The sequence below is a fragment of the Canis lupus genome, chromosome 36, assembly GCF_048164855.1.
Source record: "Canis lupus baileyi chromosome 36, mCanLup2.hap1, whole genome shotgun sequence".
Lineage (NCBI taxonomy): Eukaryota > Metazoa > Chordata > Mammalia > Carnivora > Canidae > Canis > Canis lupus.
Genome location: NC_132873.1, coordinates 24,443,134 through 24,464,618, shown reverse-complemented (window position 1 = coordinate 24,464,618; position 21,485 = coordinate 24,443,134). Strand labels below are relative to the sequence as shown.

At 36.6% G+C, this 21,485-nt stretch overlaps 1 protein-coding gene and 1 long non-coding RNA gene across 2 annotated transcripts in view; both read right to left on the bottom strand.

The window, feature by feature from the left end:
- Window positions 1–1,278: 1,278 nt before the first annotated feature.
- LOC140625394 (uncharacterized) lies at window positions 1,279–11,219 on the bottom strand. The gene is made up of 3 exons (XR_012024720.1): window positions 11,150–11,219; window positions 5,811–5,968; window positions 1,279–3,642 (listed from the first exon to the last, which is right to left on the bottom strand). It is a non-coding gene; the product is annotated as an uncharacterized lncRNA (long non-coding RNA).
- Window positions 11,220–12,472: 1,253 nt separating this feature from the next.
- Window positions 12,473–21,485, bottom strand: part of PGAP1 (post-GPI attachment to proteins inositol deacylase 1) — a 74,773-nt gene continuing 65,760 nt past the window's right edge. The window contains exon 27 of the mRNA XM_072813441.1: window positions 12,473–20,366. Coding sequence (XP_072669542.1) covers window positions 20,228–20,366 — 139 coding nt within the window. The 3' untranslated portion in view covers window positions 12,473–20,227. The remainder of the gene's footprint in view (window positions 20,367–21,485) is intronic.

The following is a 21,485-nucleotide window of genomic DNA, read 5'->3' as shown; positions in this document are numbered from 1 at the left end:
TAAACAGATGTGCTGTCATCCAGGCTTTGTTGATCCAGAGTAGATTTGGTGTAAATCTTAAAGACCCTCAGATTCTCAAGGTGGTCAATGAGCATTGGCTTCAACTTAAAGTCACCGGTTGCATTAGCCCCAAACAGGAGAGTCAGCCTGTCCTTCAAAGCTTTGAAGCCAGGCACTGACTTCCAGTAACTAGCTATGGAAGTCCCAGATGGCATCTTCTTCCTCTGGAAGGCTGTTTGGTCTAAATGGAAAATCTGTTGTTTGGTGTAGCCACCTTGATTAATTATCTTAGCTGGATCTTTCAGATAATTTGTGCAATTTCTTTTTTTTTTAATTTATTTATTTATTTATTCATGAATGACAGAGAGAGGCAGAGACACAGGCAGAGGGAGAAGCAGGCTCCATACAGGGAGCCCGACGTGGGACTCGATCCAGGGTCTCCAGGATCACGCCCTGGGCTGAAGGCAGGTGCTTAACCACTGAGCCACCCGGGCTGCCCAATTTGTGCAATTTCTACATCAGCTCTTGCTGCTTCACTTTGCCCTTGTATGTGCTAGAGATGGCTTCTTTCCTAAAACCTTGTGAAGTAACTTCTGTGAGCATCATATTTCTTTTTTTTTTAAGCTTCATATTTCTATTCAGCTTCCTCACTTCTCTTAGCCTTCATAAAATTGAAGAGTGTTAGGGTCTTGCTCTAGATTAGGCTTTAGCTTAAGGGAATGATGTGGCTGGTTTGATCTTCTATCCAGACTACTAAAACTTTCTCTGTATCATTAATAAGTCTATTTTGCTTTCGTATCATCCAGGTGTTCACTGCAGTTGTACTTTTAGTTTCCTTCAAGAACTTTTTCTTTGCATTCACAACTTGGCTAATAGGCACAGGAAACCTAGCTTTCAGCCTATCTCAGCTTTCAACATGTCTTCTTCACTAAGCTTAACCATTTCTAGCTTTTGTTTTATTTCTCTCTTTCTTTCCTTCCTTTGGAGAGAGAGAGAGAATTTTAAGCGGGCTCCATGCCCAGTGTGGAGCCTGATGTGGGGCTTGAGCTCACGACCCTGAGGTCATGACCTGAGCTGAAATCAGAGTCAGTTGTTTAACTGACTGAGCCACACAGTGCCCCTTTAGCTTTTGATTTAAAGTGAGAGATGTGCAACTCTTCCTTTCACTTGAGCACTTAGAGGCCATTGTGGTTGTTAATTGGCCTAATTTCAATATAGGTGTGTGTCAGGGAGAAGGAGAGAGATCGGAGAACAGCCAGTTGGTTGAGCAGTCAGGACACGTACATTTATTGAGTTCACTGTCTTATGTGAGTGTGGTTTGACATCTCCAAAACAATTATAATAGTAACATCAAAGATGACAGATCACCATAACAAATATAATAATAAGGAAAAAGTTTGAAATATTGTGAGAATTACCAAAATCTGATTCAGAGACATGAAGGGAGCAAATGTGTTGAGAAAATGGTGCCAGTAGACTTGCTAGACGTAGGGTTGCCACAAACCTTGAATGTGTAAAAAACAAAGTATTTACTAAGTGCAATAAAGCGAAGCACAGTAAAATAAAGCATGCCTGTATAGTTTCTCAACAGAGCCATGGACTAAAGGTAACATATACATGTTACATCTTATTCACTAAGACTGCAGTTTCTCTGATTGTTAAAAGAAATTAAATACTTAAATAAAACAAGTGTGTGTTTTTAAATCCTTTAGTTGTTTATTAATTTTAAATCTTTGTTTTAAAGAGCAGAATGGATTATGGATAAAGCTGACGATGACATTTTCTTCAAAATGTATCAGCGTGGCACTAAGTGGATATTTCGCAAGTATTTGATCAATGAATTTACTCAGGAAAGAAGAAAAAAAAAGATAGTTTAGATTCCCAAGCCATTAGTTTCAGGTCTAAATGATCCCGTGTGGGCTCTTCATTAAATATAACATTTGTGAAAGTAGCAGTTGGGATATTCTAGGCAGAAAGGCTCTTCTACATGCATCTGAATGAAAGTCTTTGCTGGCATTTCTCAAGCAGAAATTGAGAAGAAAATAGAGCACTCAGCACAGGGCTACCCACATAAAAGAAACCCAATAAACATGCTGACTGAATTATAAACTTAATTAGGTAATAAATTCAATGTGACGATAAAGGTGAGGAAAGGATGCCAAATGAAGAGGGTATTATGAGAGGCACAGAGAGGTGTTAAGGCGACCTGTTGGACTGTACAAACTCCTCAAGTCCTTCCTGTCTCTATTAGACAGAAAAAGACAGAGCTGATGTAGCTATTTAGCTATTTTCATGAACAGGGACAAGAATTTAATCTTCTTTTCTTTTCCCTGCTCTGAATGAGGGAAAGGGAAAATTATTGTCTATTGATTGCTTCCTCAGTAATGATGAGAACTTCAAAGCCATTGGAAAAGTGGCTCATATGGTTAATAGAGTGAGCCAGCCAGCTTTCTGCTCATAGCAATCATCTTTTTCCTGGCAGTGGGCAGATTTCAGTTTGAAGGTAGACTAAAGAGAGAAGAGGCATAGGCCTCTTGTCAGGCACAGAACGGAAGCCAAGAGCCATGGGTCAGGGGGTCTACAGTGACCGTGATGCATAGAAGAGGTTCACCCCCCGTGTCCTGGGGGTCACATAAAGTTTCTGGATCCTGTGAGACCTCGGAGTGGTGTGGGAAGGCTCCGAAACCCTGAAATTGGATTCCTTTTCTCTCCAATTCAGATGGGGGTGAAAATTAGTTTTTTTTTTTTTTTTTAATCCATGATTTTGTCAAACACCTCCACTATATGGTTAACACTCTGTCCCTTTGGCCATAAAGATACTACATAAAGTATTTCTGATTCTATGGAGTTGACCTCAGAATTCTCTGGCCATACAGAAATCTCTTTAATTCTTTGCTATCCTTTGTTTTGTCTTAAATGTTTTTAAAATGTTGAAGGGGAATATTAACAAAGAAAAAAGATCTTCATCTGTTTAAAACACGTTACAGCTTTTTATACCTCTTAAGTGCCAGAGTACTTAGAGCTGATTCTAGAAGTTGGAGTCCATAAAGGAAGGAGAGCAAAGGCCAAGTGGGCTGACCATCCTTCCTTAAGAGCATCTGCTCTCACTGCCTGGCCTCAGGGCCTCTGCTTTCATCAGGTTCCTGGGTACCAGCTGGGGCTTCAGCAGCAGCCTTCCTTTCTCCCACGGGTCTTCCTCTGGCCACCTTCTTCCTGAGAAACCAACACTAGTCACAGAGGGCCAGCCAGCACATACTTTTCAATCCTGCCCTAAGTTCAAGCTATTTCTCCTACAACTAGGATGAAGGAGTGGAGGCAACACAGGTAAAAATCATGATAATGACGTTTGATCTGAAGCCAGCTTGGAGAAACAGCAAGAAAACAGATATCTCGTTCCACACAGTGACTGAGATGGAAACCAAACTCTCTCAACCTGTATTTGAGAACCAGGCTCCCAGGCCCCTGTCGTTCCAGGCCGTATCGGTATCTCCAAAGTCCCAAGAAAGGAGTAAAAGATTTATCCTAAAACATGGCAAGCTAAACAATTCCTTAGGGCTTTGCAAACAGCTTTTCTGTCTTCAGTCTGGTTTTGTCACAGAGAGTCTGAGGTGCTTGGCAGCACCTTTGGCTTTGCAAGGGACCCTGGAGCAGAGGCAACAGAAAAAGAAGGTTACACTGATGAAGAAAACCTTACAAGATCACATCCACCTCTAGTGGGTTCTTGATGCCTCTAAGATAAAATCTAGGCTCTAAACCATGATGTAAAGGCCCTCAAAAAAACCCAGCCCTACCATTCCAGTCATTTGACCTCTCCAGTGAGCATCACCCATACTTCTACTTTGGTGATTTGGACTTGGCTGTTGCCTCTGCCTGGAACACCTTCTCTAACCCTTGCGAGCTTATCCCTGTCCTTCAAGGCTCACCTTAAATGTCACTTCTTCTCAGGAAAAGAAACTATTTAGTCACCTCAACAGCTCTTACCCTGTTGAATTAGAATGACTTCATTTGCTTCCACATGTCTCATTGTTCCCAAAGTGAGCTCCTTGAAGGAGGCATCATGTCCTTTTCATCACTGCTTTTTTAAATCACTGGCATAATGCCTAGTATACAGTAGGCAAACGTATCACAAATATGTATGGAATTAATAATTCTTTAGGCAAAAGTTGAGCTTAGGTTCTTATAATGCTCTTTTGCAATTTGAGCCTGTTACATTTCTATTGTTATCTAAAGATTTACGTCCTGTCATATTGTAAAAAAAAGGGAAGAGATAACTATAGGTGGCCAATAAGTATTTGTTGCTTTGACTTGAATATTCAATGGACCAGTAATGTGTAAATTACTATTCTCCCAGGCTGTTGCAAAAGAAAGAAGAAGAAGAAGAAAAGGAAGAAGAAGAAGAAGAAGAAGAAGAAGAAGAAGAAGAAGAAGAAGAAGAAGAAGAAGAAGAAGAAGAAGGAAGAAGAAGAAAAGAGAAGAAGGAGAAGGAGAAAAAGGAGAAGGAGAAGAAGAAGGAGAAGGAGAAGGAGAAGAAGAAGAAGAAAGAAGAAAGAAGAAAGAAGAAAGAAGAAAGGAAATGGGCAGAGTGTGGGACTTTTATGACCACACATATCGTTCTATTTAAGTTGTTCTGGAGTTAAAACCACAATCCAAAGAATGTGGGAAGAGAAGCTCAAAGAAGAAAGGAATGGATTCTTCCCTAGAGTCTCCAGAGGAAGTGTAGTCCTGTCTACACCTTGATTTTAGTCCAGTGAAACTAATTTTAGACTTCTTGCCTCCAGAACTGTGAGAAGATACATTTTTGTTGTTTTAAGCCTCCTACTTCTTGGCAATTTGCTGCAGTAGCCACAGGAAACTAACACAAGAAGTGTTGAAATGTTGGGCCAATTCCAAAGGAAGCCCCACAACTCTGCAACTGCTTTAGCTTCTACTGAGTATGATGAACCATGGACAGACCAAGAAGCAGGCTCTAAATTCTTTATTTTCTTTTGAGAAAGGTGGAGCTTCTTGTCATTCAACTCACAATACAAATGGCTTTGGGTTGAAAGGTCTATTATGAACCCAAAGTTTTGTGTGAGTGAAAATATACTTTAAAATGGTTTTCTGGGGATTCTGGGTAGCTCAGTTGGTTAAGTGTCTGCCTTTGGCTCAGGTCATGAACCCCGGGTCCTGGGATCGAGTCTCATGGAGCAGGGAGCCTGCTTCTCCCTCTCTCTACCTTCTACTTCCCTTGTTTGTGCTCTCTCTCTGTCAAATAAATAAATAAAATCTTTAAATAAATAAGTAAATAAAATGGGTTTTTTTGGATACAAAAAGGGTGAAAAAAGGTTCCGTCTTAGACTATTAAATAAGACCCTAATCCATGAGTCACATAATTTTGTAATGGACCACATATTTTAATCCATTAATAAAATTATGCAAGTATCAGGGAAGAAACAACATTCTTAAAATATTACGTAAATTTCCAGGCATATATTTTGTATGACAAAGGGAGTAGTTTCAGAGAAGGGAAAAATTGAGGACAATTCAGACCGGCATTTCTTTGGATGTTTTTGGACATAATGGGCAAATGATTCTCTTTCTTGGTGCTAGTAATCAATTGTGAGCTCTGAAATAGAACCGGTGAGCTTTTATTCTATTTAAAAAAAAAATCAACAAACTTCCCTCCCCCAAGCAAAACTCAAACATCCCCCTCCGCCCCCCCCAACCCCCCCGCCAAACAATGCTTAGTTCTTAGTATTCTGGGAGCTCTTTAGTACTCTAGGTGCATGTTATCCAATTATTTTAAACAAAGTTGAATAGCAGACATTTACCTTTTCTCTTTAAAAATGCACTGGACAAGTCTGTCCTTGGGAGAATCTGCAAGAAATCTTGACAGCAGAGATCATTTCACCTTAATCCTCCAACAGTAATGTGCTCCCAAGCGGCAGTAAGGACTTCTAAGTTTCCGTTAAAAATATTACCTGCTGCACTTTAAAAAAAAATTCCACTTATAAAAATTGGGTTATTAAGGCTCTAAGATTGAGTTATAGAAGTATTTTATATATTCTGAAAACAAATCTGTTGCACAACTAAAATACCAGTGGACAGATTAAAATAGAAATTTTAAAATATTTTAAAAGCCCAAACTATAAAGAAAAAATTGATAAATTGGACTTCATAAAAAATAACATCCTTGGGGCACCTGGTAGGCTCAGTCAGTTAAGCATCCAACTCTTGATTTTGGCTCAGGATCTCAGGGTTGTGAGATCAAGCTGCACATGCTTAAGATTCTCTCTCTCCCTCTGTCCCTACCACCTCTCCTTCTCCCTCTCTAAATAATAATAATAATAATAATAATAATAGCTTCTGTTCTTCACAATACCATGTTAAGAAAATGAAAAAACAGGGATCCCTGGGTGGCGCAGCGGTTTGGCGCCTGCCTTTGGCCCAGGGCACGATCCTGGAGACCCGGGATCGAATCCCACGTTGGGCTTCCAGTGCATGGAGCCTGCTTCTCCCTCTGCCTGTGTCTCAGCCTCTCTCCTCTCTCTGTGTGACTATCATAAATAAATAAAAAAAATTAAAAGAAAATGAAAAAACAATTCACAAGTGAGAAAAAAATGAAACATATACCTAATAAAGAACTTATATCCAAAACATATAAAGTACAATATTTGGGCCATAATTGATTTTTCCCTGTTATGTAAAACTCCAATGTAATGCAAAAGTAAAGAGAACAGAGTAATGTAATTCCATGTACTTATCACTCAGCTTCAACACTTACCAACACATAGGCAATTTGTTATAAACATAACTGGTTTTTGGTAAATTAGGCTTTTGAAGTATCTTGGGCCATTGTTACTACTGTTTGTTAAAAAAAATTAACAAATTTCAACCATGTGAAATATGCATTGCTAAGTGTGGGACTACAAAGAGGTGGCATATAGGAAGAGACACGATCCCTGCCCTCTAGGAGCAAAAAATCCATTTGGAGAAATAGCATGGCGTGGCGGGAAGGGTTTCAGAATCAAATTTAACCATGTCTAAATCTCAGCTCTGCCATTCCCTTGGACAAGTTATTTAATCTCTCTGCACCTTAATTTCCTCATCTGTGAAGTAATCTCACTTTGCAGTGTTGTCATAAAAATTAGAAATGATACATATGAAGGGTCTAGCGTGGCACCTGACATGTAGACGTTAAGTCAGTGTCCCTAGTAAGAACTGCACATGAAAAGCACACAAGATGTAACGTGATGACCTTCCTAGGGTATAGAACTATGGCAGTAAGGGCTGCAAGGAGGGACATGTAGATTAGTCCTGACTGTGGCAGTTGATAGATTTTCGTGAGGAGAATTTTGACATCCAGGTTGTGGGAAGGAGATTCTTAAGTAAAGGGAGGAAAGTAGCAAAAGGGAGGAGAGACTTAGGATGAGGTAGCCCAGGGGGCTTGTGTGGCCGAATCTGCTTGTTGCTTCTTTTTATCCCTTTTGCTATAGATTGAATTGTGTTCCCCCCAAATTCATATGTTGAAGCCTTAACCCCCAGTAGGCCAGCACATTGATTTTGGACTGTCCAGCCTCCATAACTGTGATAAATACATTTCTGTTGTTTAAACCACCTAGCCCGTGGTATTCGGTTATGGTAGCCGCATAGATTAATCCATCTTTCTTCTTGGCCATTGTCTGGGAAGGCAACATAGACAGCTTAAAACTGGTTTCCATGGCTTCCCGTGTATTTCTTAGTGTTCACGTGATATCATTCTGGCCCGTGAGCTATGGACAGAAGTCCCTGAGGTGGGAAAGGGACAAGACAGGGAGAATCATTTATTCATGAGAGACACAGAGAGAGAGGCAGAGACACAGGCAGAGGGAGAAGCAGGCTCCCTGTGGGGAGCCTCATGTGGGACTTGATTCCAGGACGCTGGGATCACGACCTAAGCCAAAGGCAGATGCTCATCCACAGAGCCACCCAGGCGTCCCAAGAGGGAACATCTTTTCCAAATAAAAGCAGAGATCCTTTTGTTCCTTCCCCCTCCTTCTTCCTCAAATCCAAATATTATGCAGCAGCCACTTTGTTAAGAAAGCCACACATTAAGGATGGAGAACTAATGGACTAAAAGGTATTTTAGTTTTTGATGACTTCAGGGAGAGTTACCCTAAACTTTCTACTTGAAAAATTCATTGTTTTAGCAAAGTGTCAGGTTTCTGTTTCCTGCAAATTAATCCTAACTCAAATAGTTTGTGTGGGGAGGAGATGGGTGTCTTTGGAAAATGGTAGAAGAATGACTGGACATGTCGAATGGTCAAGTTGTCAAAAGGAGTTTGTTTGGACTGTATCTAGAACATGAGGGAAGACTAAAAAAGTTTTGGAAAAGAGAGTTCTAATACTTATATTAATTTGCTGTTTAATTAATTAAGATTAATGGTAAAATAATGTGCAGGATAGAAGCAAAATGGGTAAGAGAAGGGGAAAGAGATCATTTACAAAGCTGCTGTAAAATGTGGAATGCTAGTAATGACGGCCTAAACTAGGGTGAGAGCCAGAAAGGAGTGCACCAATGTGAGGGTGACCCTAAAGTGCTGGACTGTTTAGGGCTTAGCAACTGACTGCATGTAGTAAGGAAGGGAGAAATTACTGCATGCTGTAAGCAAGAAGGAAATGATCAAAATAAGTGGGTTTTCAATTTGTGTAATGGGGAGGCTTTAATAGAAGTTTGGAAACTAAAAAGTTGCTAATTAGGGAGGGAAAGAAATTAGAAGTTGAAATTTCAAAAATTGATTTGTCTAGTTTAGAGAAAACTAGAGATTGGAGAGCTAGAAGAAAGCACCTATCGGTTCTCAAGCACCTACTAGGTATCATGTGCATTTGGCCCATTATCTCATTTTGTCCTCATGCCAGGTCTGTAAGATATTACTGGCCGTAACTTAGGGATGAAGATGTGGTCCCAAGGAGGCTACATATACTGCCATTGACTCAGAGATAATTAGATGTAGAGCTGAGGAGGAAAGTCTGACTTGGTGAATCATCCACCAAAAATACATTAGAGTCAGAGAGTTAGATGAAATCTCTAAGGAAAAGTATAGAAAGAGTAATAAAAAAGATTAGGAGATTATTGGGAAATTTTTTTTCAAGGCAAGTGAATAACTACTATGGTCAGGAAAGATTTTGACAGAGTAGGGCGTGAACAAATATTACATATTGCATGTCTTCAGTATAAAGAACTCTTTCTTAGACAATCTCCTTTGAATTCGACCATGGGCAAATTGTTCAATTTCTCTGATACTATGTCCTTTCTTGTAATGTGGGGATAATAATCTTCCCTCTAAGGGTTTTTAATGAGGAGTGAAATGAGAAGCTGAATGTGAATGTATCTGGCATGGATTCTGGTACAACAGGTACTCTAGGATTATCTGCTAAAAGGATACATTATAAGTGACAAGGCAGTCTATCTGGAATGTTTTTAGTAAAAGAAATTGCTTATTTTCTGTAATTTTCCTATTTTTCCTTTTAAAGTTATAAAATATAAATATATATAAACAACTAAATATATATAATTATATATATAATTTTTAAAAGTAGGCTCCATGTCCATGGAGCCCAATGCAGGGCTTGAACTCACGACCCTGAGATCAAGATCTGAGCTGCAATCAAGAGTTGGACACTTAACCAACTGAGCCACCGGGTGCCCCACAGCTGTATCTCTGATTAAGAATTCCAGTTAGTTGTATTCTGGGACCTAAAGAACTTACTGCATTATAGTCTCATTGCAACAAGGGGCTTCTTTTTTAAAAAAGTTAATTTAAAACTGTATGGTACTGCAACAACGTGTGTGTGTGTATGCATACACGCACACATGAAGTAGTCCAGGGATCAAGACTGTTTTCTTCTGTTTTGAAATTCACTTGGGGCGTCTCTGTAGCTCAGTCAGTTAAGTGTCTGACAGGCTCAGGTCATGATCCCAAGGTCATGGGAATCATTCCCTGCTCAGTGGGGAGTTTGCTTCTCCCTCTGCTCCCCGACCCATGCTCTGTCTCTTTCTCAAATAAAAAAATCCTAAAAAAAAAAAAAAAGAAAAGAAAAAGAAAAAGAAAAATTCAATTAAGAGCACCTGGATAGTTCAATTGGTTTAGCATCAGACTCAGTTTTGGCTCAGGTCATGAGCCCATGGGTTATCTCATGGATGGAGCCCAGCAGGAAGCTGGCTTGAAAATGCTCTCCTGGTGCCCCTCTCCCCACTCACCCACAAATAATCTTTAAAAAAAATTTAAGGGGGGGGCGCGTGGGTGGCTCAGTCAGTTAAGCATCTGACTCTTGAGTTCATCAGCCCAGGTCATGATCTCAGGGCTGTGAGGATCCAGCCCCAAGTTGGGATGTGTGCTCAACAGAGAGAATCTGCTTGAGATTCTCTCTCCTTTTCCCTCTAAAGTAAATAGCACAGTCATGCGTGCTCTAAAATAAATCTTACCAAGAAGTTGAAAGAATCGAGGGCTTTTCTTTCATTAAAACATTTTATATTTATCATATCCCTCTTAGAACCATGAAATAAACTATTACTTAAGCATAGCAATTATGAAAGACTAGCTCCTTGCTGTTCACGCTAGGCAGACTTCTAAAACGGCCCCAAGATCCTCAGCCACTAGTGCCCCTATCTCGTATCACCTGTGCCCCTTGAGTGTGGATGGAATTTGTGAGTAGGACTGGAACATGATTGTTATCTAGTGGCAAATGGGATTCTGCAGATGTAATTAAGGTTGGCCTCTAGCTAATCAAAAGGGAGGCAGCTCTTTCTGCCCATGGGTCCGGTCCTGTCCTGTGCTTTAATAAAGCCACTTTTTTGCACCAAAACAAAAACAAAACAACTCACACACACACACACAAATCAAAAAGGAAATTACCTCAGTGGATCTGAGCTACTCACAGGAGCATTCTAAATCTGGGTTTAAAAAAAAAAAAAAAAACGAGTCTAAAGGTCACAGGGGAAGTTTACATTTCAAAATGTGATGGTGATTCTGTTGATCTTGAGGGAGCGAACTGCCATTTTGTGGAAGGGCACGTAACAAGGAGACCGGGAGCTCAGAAGACAGACCCCTGTCAACACCTAGAAAAAAGTGAGGAATCTTAGCCCCTAAGAACCTGAATGTCTAGGGTAGGACAGTAGTCCCGGCGATACCTTGATTTTAGAAGTGTGATTCTGAGCAGAAAACCCAGTTGGTCTGTGCTGAGACTTCTGGCGTATAAAACTGTGAACAAATAAATAGTTGTTTAAAGCTGTTAAATATTTAATCTGCTATGCAGCAATTATATATATAAAATAGAAAGGGAGTAAAGACGAAGTGGGAATTTGTTTTTTTTTAATTTTTTAAAAATTTATTTATGATAGTCACACACACACACAGAGAGAGAGAGAGAGAGAGAGAGGCAGAGACACAGGCAGAGGGAGAAGCAGGGTCCATGCAGGGAGCCCCATGTGGGACTCGATCCCGGGACTCCAGGATCACAGCCTGGACCAAAGGTGGCGCTAAACCGCTGCGCCACCCAGTGACCCCTGAAGTGGGAATTTGAAAAAGGGAGAAAATCTAGTGGGAATGCTCTATGAGGCTTTCATTTTGTATACTCCATATTGCGGTGTTTTTAGGATAATTGTCCAAGTATCCAAGAAACTATGAAAACTTCTAGCAGTATATTTCTCATTTGAAAAAACTTACTTCTGGGGGTATATTCAGTAATAATATATATGATGTTAATACATGCAGGTGATTTTTAAATGTTGATATATTTAGAGATGCTGCTTAAAATCTTTTAGAAAACGATTTTTTTTAAAGAAAACATTTCTCATCAGTGTAAGAAGACACTGTCCCTCAAAAGATGTACTGCCCCATTTTTACTCTTTTCACTCACTGTTAATGAAGTTTAGTTCTATACTAAATTCCCAAATTATGCAGTGTCTCTTGGCATCACATAATCCTAAGGATAGTCTTTCTGGATGCTTCTAGGAGCTCTAGCAAATTAATTTTATTGACCAAAGCAGTTTGAGAATTACTATTTGGGGCACTTGTCAAAAGAGAATCCCAGGTTTCTTCCCTACAGATCAAATTTAGTAGTTCTAGGGTAACCCGGGAATCTGTTTACAAACTGTTTAAATTATTTTCATTTTCATGTAATTTGAGAAACTGGGCACCTAAGAACATATATAAAGTTAGCATAAGAAAAGTGGAAAGTATGATCTTTGGAGGAGACCTGTATTTGGGAGAAATAACTACATTCCTTTAAGGTAGAACATGAGCCATGAGATACAAATGCTACATACAAATGCTACAGCATATCATATTGTTATCTATCCTGCTTCTAATATTTACATGTGATGTGTCATTGTATTATGTGCCATGCCTAGTAGGCATTCGAATTTCTGAAATCCAGATGTGCTGTAAGTAATTTTGAAGGATTTTTTTCCTGAGATGGTACTGTGTAAGCAAGCAATCTCTGCACCACATGCTCTTGTTCACCAAATTTATTGTTGAACATTCAGAACACCAGATTACGACAGATTAAAAAGAAAGCACCAAAAATTGCTACACATTAATACCTGAGCGAAGACTGAGGGCAAATATTCACCTATGAAACCCCACACCATAACGCTGAAACACAGATAAAAACACATACAATACTCTACAGAGTATAATAAATAGCACTTTTTGTGAATTACAACCAGTTAAACGTAGTGTCGTACTTATATAAAAAATACACACAAAATCACACGTGTGTTTCATACACCTTATACAAAGTACTGGAGAAGATCATGCATATTTAAATGGAAAAATCTGCAAGGTGAAAATCATTTTTCTGTATATACTACAGGACAACCTTCTTTGCACTTATTGTTACTATGCACTGTGTTTTCTGGATGAGAACAAAGTTATTAATTTGCAAATAAAGGATTACTGGGTCTTTCTTAGCGTAACACATAGTTTGTCCTTTATAAACTTTTAACTATAACATAAAGATGGATGCAGGTTGACAGCCATGTATTTTATTACATTTCCTTGCCCAAACTATTTCCATCTTAAACTTAACATGTTTTAAGGAAAGACATGTTTTCTTTCTACTGACATGTAGAGAAACTGAGATTTTTGTCTTTGAGGAGAGGTAGTAGAGATGAAATGGGAAGAAGAAATGTGTTGAGTTTATGTTCAAAATTGACACTGAAAAAAATACAACAAATCCTAAGTACACAGAGATGTGGGCATCTTTTAGCAGAGGCCATTATGTCCTATGAATGGAATAATTTGTCTTAATAGAAATTATATTATTTTAAAATAAGCACAGTAAAAATACAACTCTTTACATTAAAAAAAACATTAACACAACAGTTGGAACCAGTTGATACCTTAAAAATAATTATTAGCAAGGAAAAAGAGAAAAGGGGGAAATTATGTTTAAAAATATACTGCATGAGTCTGCGTTTAAGAACCGAAAATTCGTTATTGGGTAAACTAAGTGTGATATTCAAATATGAGCCTCAATAATCTCAGGAAAAGTAAGTATAGGTCTTAAGGAAGAATTCATGTCTTTGATAGTTTACTTATTAAAAAGACAAAAAAATTACATTTGAAGATTTTTCCACATGTAAACAAGTGCAAAACAGAAGTGCCACCACCTTTTCCTAAAATAAATTTATTTTCATAAACTTTAACCAAAATTACTTTTCTACATCTATGAAGTGTAAGTAAATTTTAATTCAAAATGAGAACTCTGGAAATTAAGGGAAGCCTCTAGAGCAAAGAAATACTGGTCAACTTTAAAATTTTTACTTCATCAACTTTAAGGGAAAAAAAGGGGGGGGCAATCTAAGAAGACCACCCATAATAAAATATACAGTTATAAAATAGTAGGGCATTCCTTCATTTTAAGGCACAGTCTGTTTTATCCTATACGACTCTAAGCTCAAGGTCACAGTGATAATATGCGTTCAATTTTGGTCTGGTTTTTCATGGGTATGTTGCTACATTTAGTTAGTCGTAAGTTTAAGAAACTAATACAATCACTTCAAAATAATATATCTAAAGTCAGTCATTTTTATATTTTCAAAAATGTAAGCACACAATACAATTTCCTGGATCACATACACTAAAAATTGGGAGATTCTTATCTGGAGGGAGAGATTATTTGTACTAACACTCCAACCAATGTATATTTGATTATGTAGATAGCATGGTTGTATTAAAATACAGGTATCTCTTACTTGGGATAAAATTATTTAACACCAAGGAAAACCTCATTCCAAAAAAACAATGTTAACTGAATTTTAAGTTTTGTACGTCATCTTTTTATTAATATCCAGTCACTACCAGTTACCTGGATAAACTGTCACTAATCAAGGTCAAATTTGGTTTTCTCTTGCCTCTTTACTTCCAAGGCTACTTTTGCAAACCGCATCAACATTGCTGGACAGAGAAACAATAAGTGACATTAAAACGATGGGAAAAATTGCATAATGTGAGGGACTGAAATTTGAAATTCCCTTTGAGAATTTCTATGGGGGAGAAGTTAAAGAATTTAAATCAGAATAAATATGTTTGTGAGTCCATCATTTTTCTGTTTTTCTCTCATGCGTACACCACCATGCATCAATGTTAACACTGCAGCATTAACACCACTGTTTATATTTTCTGCTAAAATATGCATTTAAAAATGTTTATTTCATTGTACTATGTAGGATATGGTAGATAATTTTCCCCTTTGAGACATGTGATCTGAATAGAAATACATAGAAAATAAAACAAATTCCACAGTAAAATCTCTATTACATAAATGAGAGACACCTGTACTAAAAATAATCTGTGCAACAAAATTTAAAGTTTTATAAAACAGAATGAATCTGTGATGAATGAAGCAAGATTACTTCAATCAATTAATAAAAGATCCTTATTGGGTAAATTAACTCTTAAACCTCCCAAAATCAGAGAACATTATTCCAGAAATCAGACAAAATATATTATGGCATATTATATATATTCAAAGAAAAATTCAGGGTATGGAATATAAGTTTTGGTGATTTATATATTTAATAAGTCCTAGATGAAAAATACTGAAAATATTATTTTGCTTTAATCCCAATATGTTAAGAAAAATTCATTGGCACAAATATCTAGAGGTATTTTACAGTTTCATTTAGCTTTGGTGGCAAAGCATATTTTGCTAACCATATGAATATAGTTATATTTTGCAGTGTAGAGTTTTATGCTAAAAAATTCAAATGTGTCTTTTTTTCTTGTAAAAGGGATGTAAAAAATCCAATACAAAACAAAACAAGTGTAACATGAAATATAAAATATGCCTATAATTTAGGCTTATGAACAGTTAATGGTTCTATGCTTTGTCTATAAATCTTTCACCAATAACATTACTAGAATACAAATACTAAAAGCAAAAATAACATTGAAAATAGCATACGAGCTTTACAAAAATGACTACGTTTCAGCCTTCCTTAAGTTTAAAATTCAAATATGCAAACAAATTTACACTACCCAAAATATATCAACAAATACAGTTTTTCACAAGTGTTCAAAGTTACAATGTACAGAATCAGCACAGAATAATTGACTCATATATATATCAAGTCCTATACAAAGTCATCAGAAATTGGTTACTTGGCATTTCAAACTATAGTCATTTTTGGCAGCAAAACATGCCAAACACTTTTAGAAAGTCTTGTATTGGATTAAAAATTTCAACCATAGACAACATAATCAACATGTAGCTTAAGGTATCATTTAACTTTTGAAAGACGTGTATTATTGATTCAGGTGTACTGTTATATTTATACTATTAATGAAATAAGTCTATTCTCACTATTTCCAAACTTTATTCTGTTCTTAAAACTGTTAATATACAAAATTCAGTCTTCTATATTCATAATATATCACAAAAATGTGAGTTCTTAAACATTTACAGTACACATACTCTCAGATTTGGATTACTGATCTCTTCTTTCCTATGCTTATTAAAAGTAAAGAACACAAGGAGTCTCATAGACTTCCTATCTCCTCAGACTGTTGAAACATACTGTGAAGGAATGCATGAGTCATATTTATAAATAAAAGTTCATTAATTTGAAATGCTGTCCTTTGTTCAAAAAGAGTGAGATAAAATTTCAGCTCTTAACCATTTTTTTTTGTAAAAGTATCTTCTACATTTACCTTGTGTGGCAAGGAGGCTTTCTGTCAGGGTCTAATTTCATAATGCAAAGATACTTTTTCTTTTTTTTAAAGAGTTTAAGTAATTTCCATACCCAATATAGGGCTTGAACTCACAATCCTGAGATCAAGAGTCACATGCTCCGCCAACTGAGCCAGCCAGGCTCCCCGCATAATACAAAGATACTTTTAATACTTCCTTGGAGTGCGGCATGCTCTCAAAATTGACTCCCTCCTGAAAAGCCTCATAAGGTATCTAGTTTCCTATGATGTAAAACTGAGAAAACAAAAAGTGGTGATGAAAAAATAACCAACTGATGCCTAGTCATAAAGTCACAACATATTTAAAAATTTCCCATCTGATTTTTAGTAACAGGTCACTAAATTTGCAAATTCAGCACTGTAAAGTTTTACACTAAACCTCCTAATAAAGATATTACACAAATTTAGACCTAATGCCTAAAATGAAAATACAGGTCATTTGAACTATCTGGGGATTCAGGAATCAACAGTTCTAGTTTATCCCATAATCTTAGTGTTTCTCCCATTTTCCTTACAGCTTTCAAGAACTGAAAATTGAGTCTTACCTCCTTCTATTTCCCCTGGCCACTGTGTAAGAGGTGCTAATGAGCAGCAAGGTAAAATAAATATACTACGCTATGAATAACGAGTCTGAAGCATTAAGAAAAGTGTAGAACTAGATAAGCAAATCAGATAATCTGCCTCATTTAAATGTGTGTGTGTGTGGTGGAAATGTGTACCATCTGCATGAGTGTACCAAATGCAAATATTTACTATGTCTATTTTTCTTTACTATATAATCATGTAGATATCATAGTATAGTTCAACCAAGAAAAGGGTATCCCATTATATACATTGAATTTATCTGACCAAAATATGAAAAAATTAAAGATTAATCAATACATGATCAATATATATTGAAGAAACTCAAAATCAATGTGAACCAAGCAAGAATGGCTTTTTGCGACCACTCTTTTTAAATATTTTCATTCTGGTGACAACCAAGAAAAGAATTAGCAAAACTTGTTCAATTTCTGGCATGAAAAAGATCCAGAAAAAAGAGGTTAATGTTTTCTATCATAGTATCAGTTCCAAATTATAATGCTAATAACTCCACCTGAGGCTTTAGAAACACTAAACGTACTCAGTATTTTCCCTGTATGATCTGTATGTTTGATCCAGTTATCAATAATAGGGTCCAAGAGTAATTTTTAGAAGCACAAAACTTACTTGAAATTCAAATTCTAAATAAAAAAATGTTATGGCTCTAGAGCTCAGAAGTTGGCTGAACTGGATAACCTGTAACTGCCAATAAACAATTTCATTTTTAGTAACATCGCTAATAAAGCTGTTGTGTTTTACCAGCTAACAATATAGGTTGTAAGCATGGTAGAAACGATGTATAATTTAAAGACAAAAGAATTTTCTTTTCCCCCAGTGACAGAAACATCAATTTCTGTAATCTTCAGATAGACAGAGTCTACCTTTACATCTCTGGTAGTTATTTGGGCTTAAAGTGTGTCAGGATTTGATAAAGACCCTGTCAAAGTGTGTGTGTGTGTGTGTGTGTGTGTGTGTGTGTGTGTGAGTGAGAGAGAGATGGCTAAAGACTCAACCTACTGTTGTTTATATAATTTTTAAAAGAGATGTTATTTATTTATTCATGAGAGACACACACAGAGAGAGAGAGAGAGAGAGAGAGGCAGAGACACAGGCAGAGGGAGAAACATGCAGGGAGCCCGACGTGGGACTCAATCCTGGGTCTCTAGGATCACACCCTGGGCTGAAGGCAGGTGCTCAACCGCTGAGCCACCCAGGTGTCCCCTATAAAATGTTTAATTAGAATCCTTTTTATAGTCCTAAAATGAAAAACTTTGTTGGAATAAGACTTTAGGACTTGATAACTACACTTACGTGAAAATTTAGTGAGAATTAGTGTGCCCAGTCTGCTGCTTTAAAAAGCTAATCTCCGACTCTCACAAATGAGAAATTTAAGCTGGTTACACTTTATTCATGAGCAGTACTGACTGAACAAGAAGACTCTAGATGATACAATGATTGTGGCTGTCAATAGAAGATACAAACTAATGAATTTTCTAAAGTTCTTTATATAAATGTGTTTAAATTCAGAAATAGTCACGTGACATATTTAATTTGTAACTTAAAATATAGTATCGTGAAAAACACAAAAATACAATGTATATAAACTTATTTATGAGTGTATGAATAGGTAAACATAAGCAGACGTGTCCTTATTTAAATATACATGTGGTTTGCTATGGGACAAGTGTATAATAAACTCCTTTTTCTTTTAGGTACTGAACACACAAGCATTCTGTATTTTATCCTTTTGCTGCCTCTTTCAAACAAACAAGAGCCTGAAATGCCAGCCATGTGTACTCTGAGGTTATCACTTCCCTTTAATGATCTCCATAAGTGAAAATATAAATACTGAACAATAGGAATGAGGTTGGAAGAGAAGACAATGAAATCAAACAAACTGATAACCCTCACAGACAGTACACAGACACCCTCTTCGACTGATGCCAGAGCAGCAAGGACCTGAGGAATAACTGAGAAGAGAAGTGAGGTAACTCTCTATAGGCAATGAAGTGGGGGTAATCCTCTACAGGCAGTTAACAGCTGAGAGGCCATAACGGAATCCAGAGGCAACGCTGATAAAATGAATCTGGTACTCTAGGACATTCCTGGGTTCTAACGAGGACAAAAGTCCACAAGTATTACTGGGATTTAAGGGCTTTACTTAAAAGGTTTGGGTCTTTAGAGCATACACATCCAAAGTTCCGAAGGGCTCTACGAGCCAAGTATACCTCTGCCTGAGCTTATTCTACCTTAAGGCAAAGATACTTAGCGCCATTACCTGCTCTTTTGTAGCTAAAAGTGAGCTGAAGTCTGAAATGAAATAGAAGTATTACTCTCTTTTCTGTCAAACCAAGGTAATCACCTTGGCAAATTAAGATGCCATTGTTAAACTCGTGGCTAAAACTTCCAATTTATTTACGTATACTGTTTATACTTACGCTATTAATGGGCAACAGCTGGTTATTCCATTAATAGTATAATTTTACATATCAAATGTGGTACACCGCTTGGTTATGCTGATTTTTTCCTATGGTAGACAAAAATTGTGCAAACCTAGAGTTTTTTTCTTACCACTGGAATCTTGTTATTTTAACAATCCATCATGATCTTAGGCACTTTTGGCAACCATGGGTCAATGAATTAAATAAAATGGTCTATACTGAACAACTGTACTACTCCAATGCCAGTAAGCAAATACCTGGGACAATTTTCTTTAAATTTAACAAAGATTTCTTTAATAGTCTCCTGATATTCACCAAGAATACAAAATAAGATCTGAATTTGAAAAGGAGAGAGAAAATTTCATGAAGTTTTGAGTTTATATTTTTCAATCTTATCAAGAAAACATGTCTCCTTAAAATTAAAAGTTGCATTTTAATCTTTGTTTAAAAAATGCCTCGTTCACTGTGGCTGCCAAAAACTGACCAAAGACATTTTGAAATTATTTCATTTTCGAGAAATCAAACAGTTGTGAATTTCATCTTTTTCATTCATCTTTTAAGACTGATTTCTTAATATGCATGCTGTAGCAAATACAAAGTAACCGACTTTTCAGGAAAGTTTGATGAAATGAGCAGAATGCTTGAGTTGAGATTACAAGCAATGCTACATTTACTGAGTATTTAGAAGATCTTTAGTATGGCCAATCAAGCAGAACAGCTGATAAGCAGAAGTCCTCAAAAACTGGCCACCATACGTTTTTACCAATTTTTCAAAAATGACTAGTACGCAGTTGCCATACCACAAAACGAAATCATGCTTCAAACTACTTTCTCAAGCATTATAAAACTAATTTCCTATTTTCAGTATTGTAAAAATAGACTGGTCTTCTCCAAAGGATCCTGCTGTCCACACTGATGAATCTGTGCATTCCTTCTTATTACTGACCCCCTAAAGGTATAAATTATTTTTATCATTCCTTAAATCCAATCTTACATAAAGTTGCACAATGCATGGAGTAAAAGAGGAATGAAAACAAAGCACGGAACCCTGTATAAGTGTGCTGACCCAAAAGCAATTACACCAACAGCCAGAGGAAGTGGAAATTGTGAAGTAGTCTTCAACAATTTACTGTAAAGAAACAGAGAAATGTACATTACATAAACTACATTGTAGGTAAAACCAGAATATGTTGATCTTTTACATAGTTTTGAGAGTGTTCTAAATGATGTTAAATGAAGTAATTTTTCATATAATGAATTTAACTGCCTATAATTTTTGAAAATGTCAAGATAAACCACATTTTAGCTAGAGAAAAATATTTCTATTAAGTAAATTACCAGTTTTGTTTAGTCTTTTAAATTTTAACAACAGAGAAATATTAGTTGGACTTTTATTCAGCAATTCTACCTCTAAAAATTTATCCTTACAAAAATAATCAAGATTTACTAAAACATAACTACAGAAATATTTTAACCCTATTTGTAATAGCAACAAGACAAAGAAACTTAATCAAATAAAAAAGGAACCCTTAAGCCCTAACAGAAACAATGTTAAGACACTAAATCTTTTTAGAAGAAAAAATACTACTAGAACAGACTCTTACATTTTACTCTGAAAACAGAGAAACTAAGGATAAGAAGGGTTAAGAAATTTGTCTAATGACATAGAGGTATTAAATGGCAGAGCCAAGATTCAACCACAGGTCTGCTTCCTTCTAGAATATCTGCAAACAGCTGCCAGAATCAACTGAAAATAGGCTCCTAGAGCAAACAACTGAACCAGCCTAATGAAAAGCCAAATTTTATTATAGAGAACTTTAAACATAGATATAAGTGAACTAACAGTACCTCATATATATTACTCAACTTCAAAAGATATCAAGTCATGGCCTTGACATGATACCATGACATGGTATCAGGTATCAAGTCATCTTACTTCACCTATAATCCTATCCACTTCACTCCTCTGTACTTTTTGGAAACAAATCTTATTAGACATCTTATCTTTTAAGGGCTAAATTTTTAAAGAAACCAACAATATTATTGTATCCTAACAAGTAAAACTCATAATTAAGAAAACAAATATACTTGCATATAAACTATACCTGCATACAAATCATAACACTGTACAATTACAGCTTTAACTTTAGGAATAATCAAAATATTTAGACATAAAGAACATGTTTCAGATATAAAAAAAAAAAGGGTGATTAAGATTAGGAAGAGAGGTGAGAAAAAAAGATTAAAC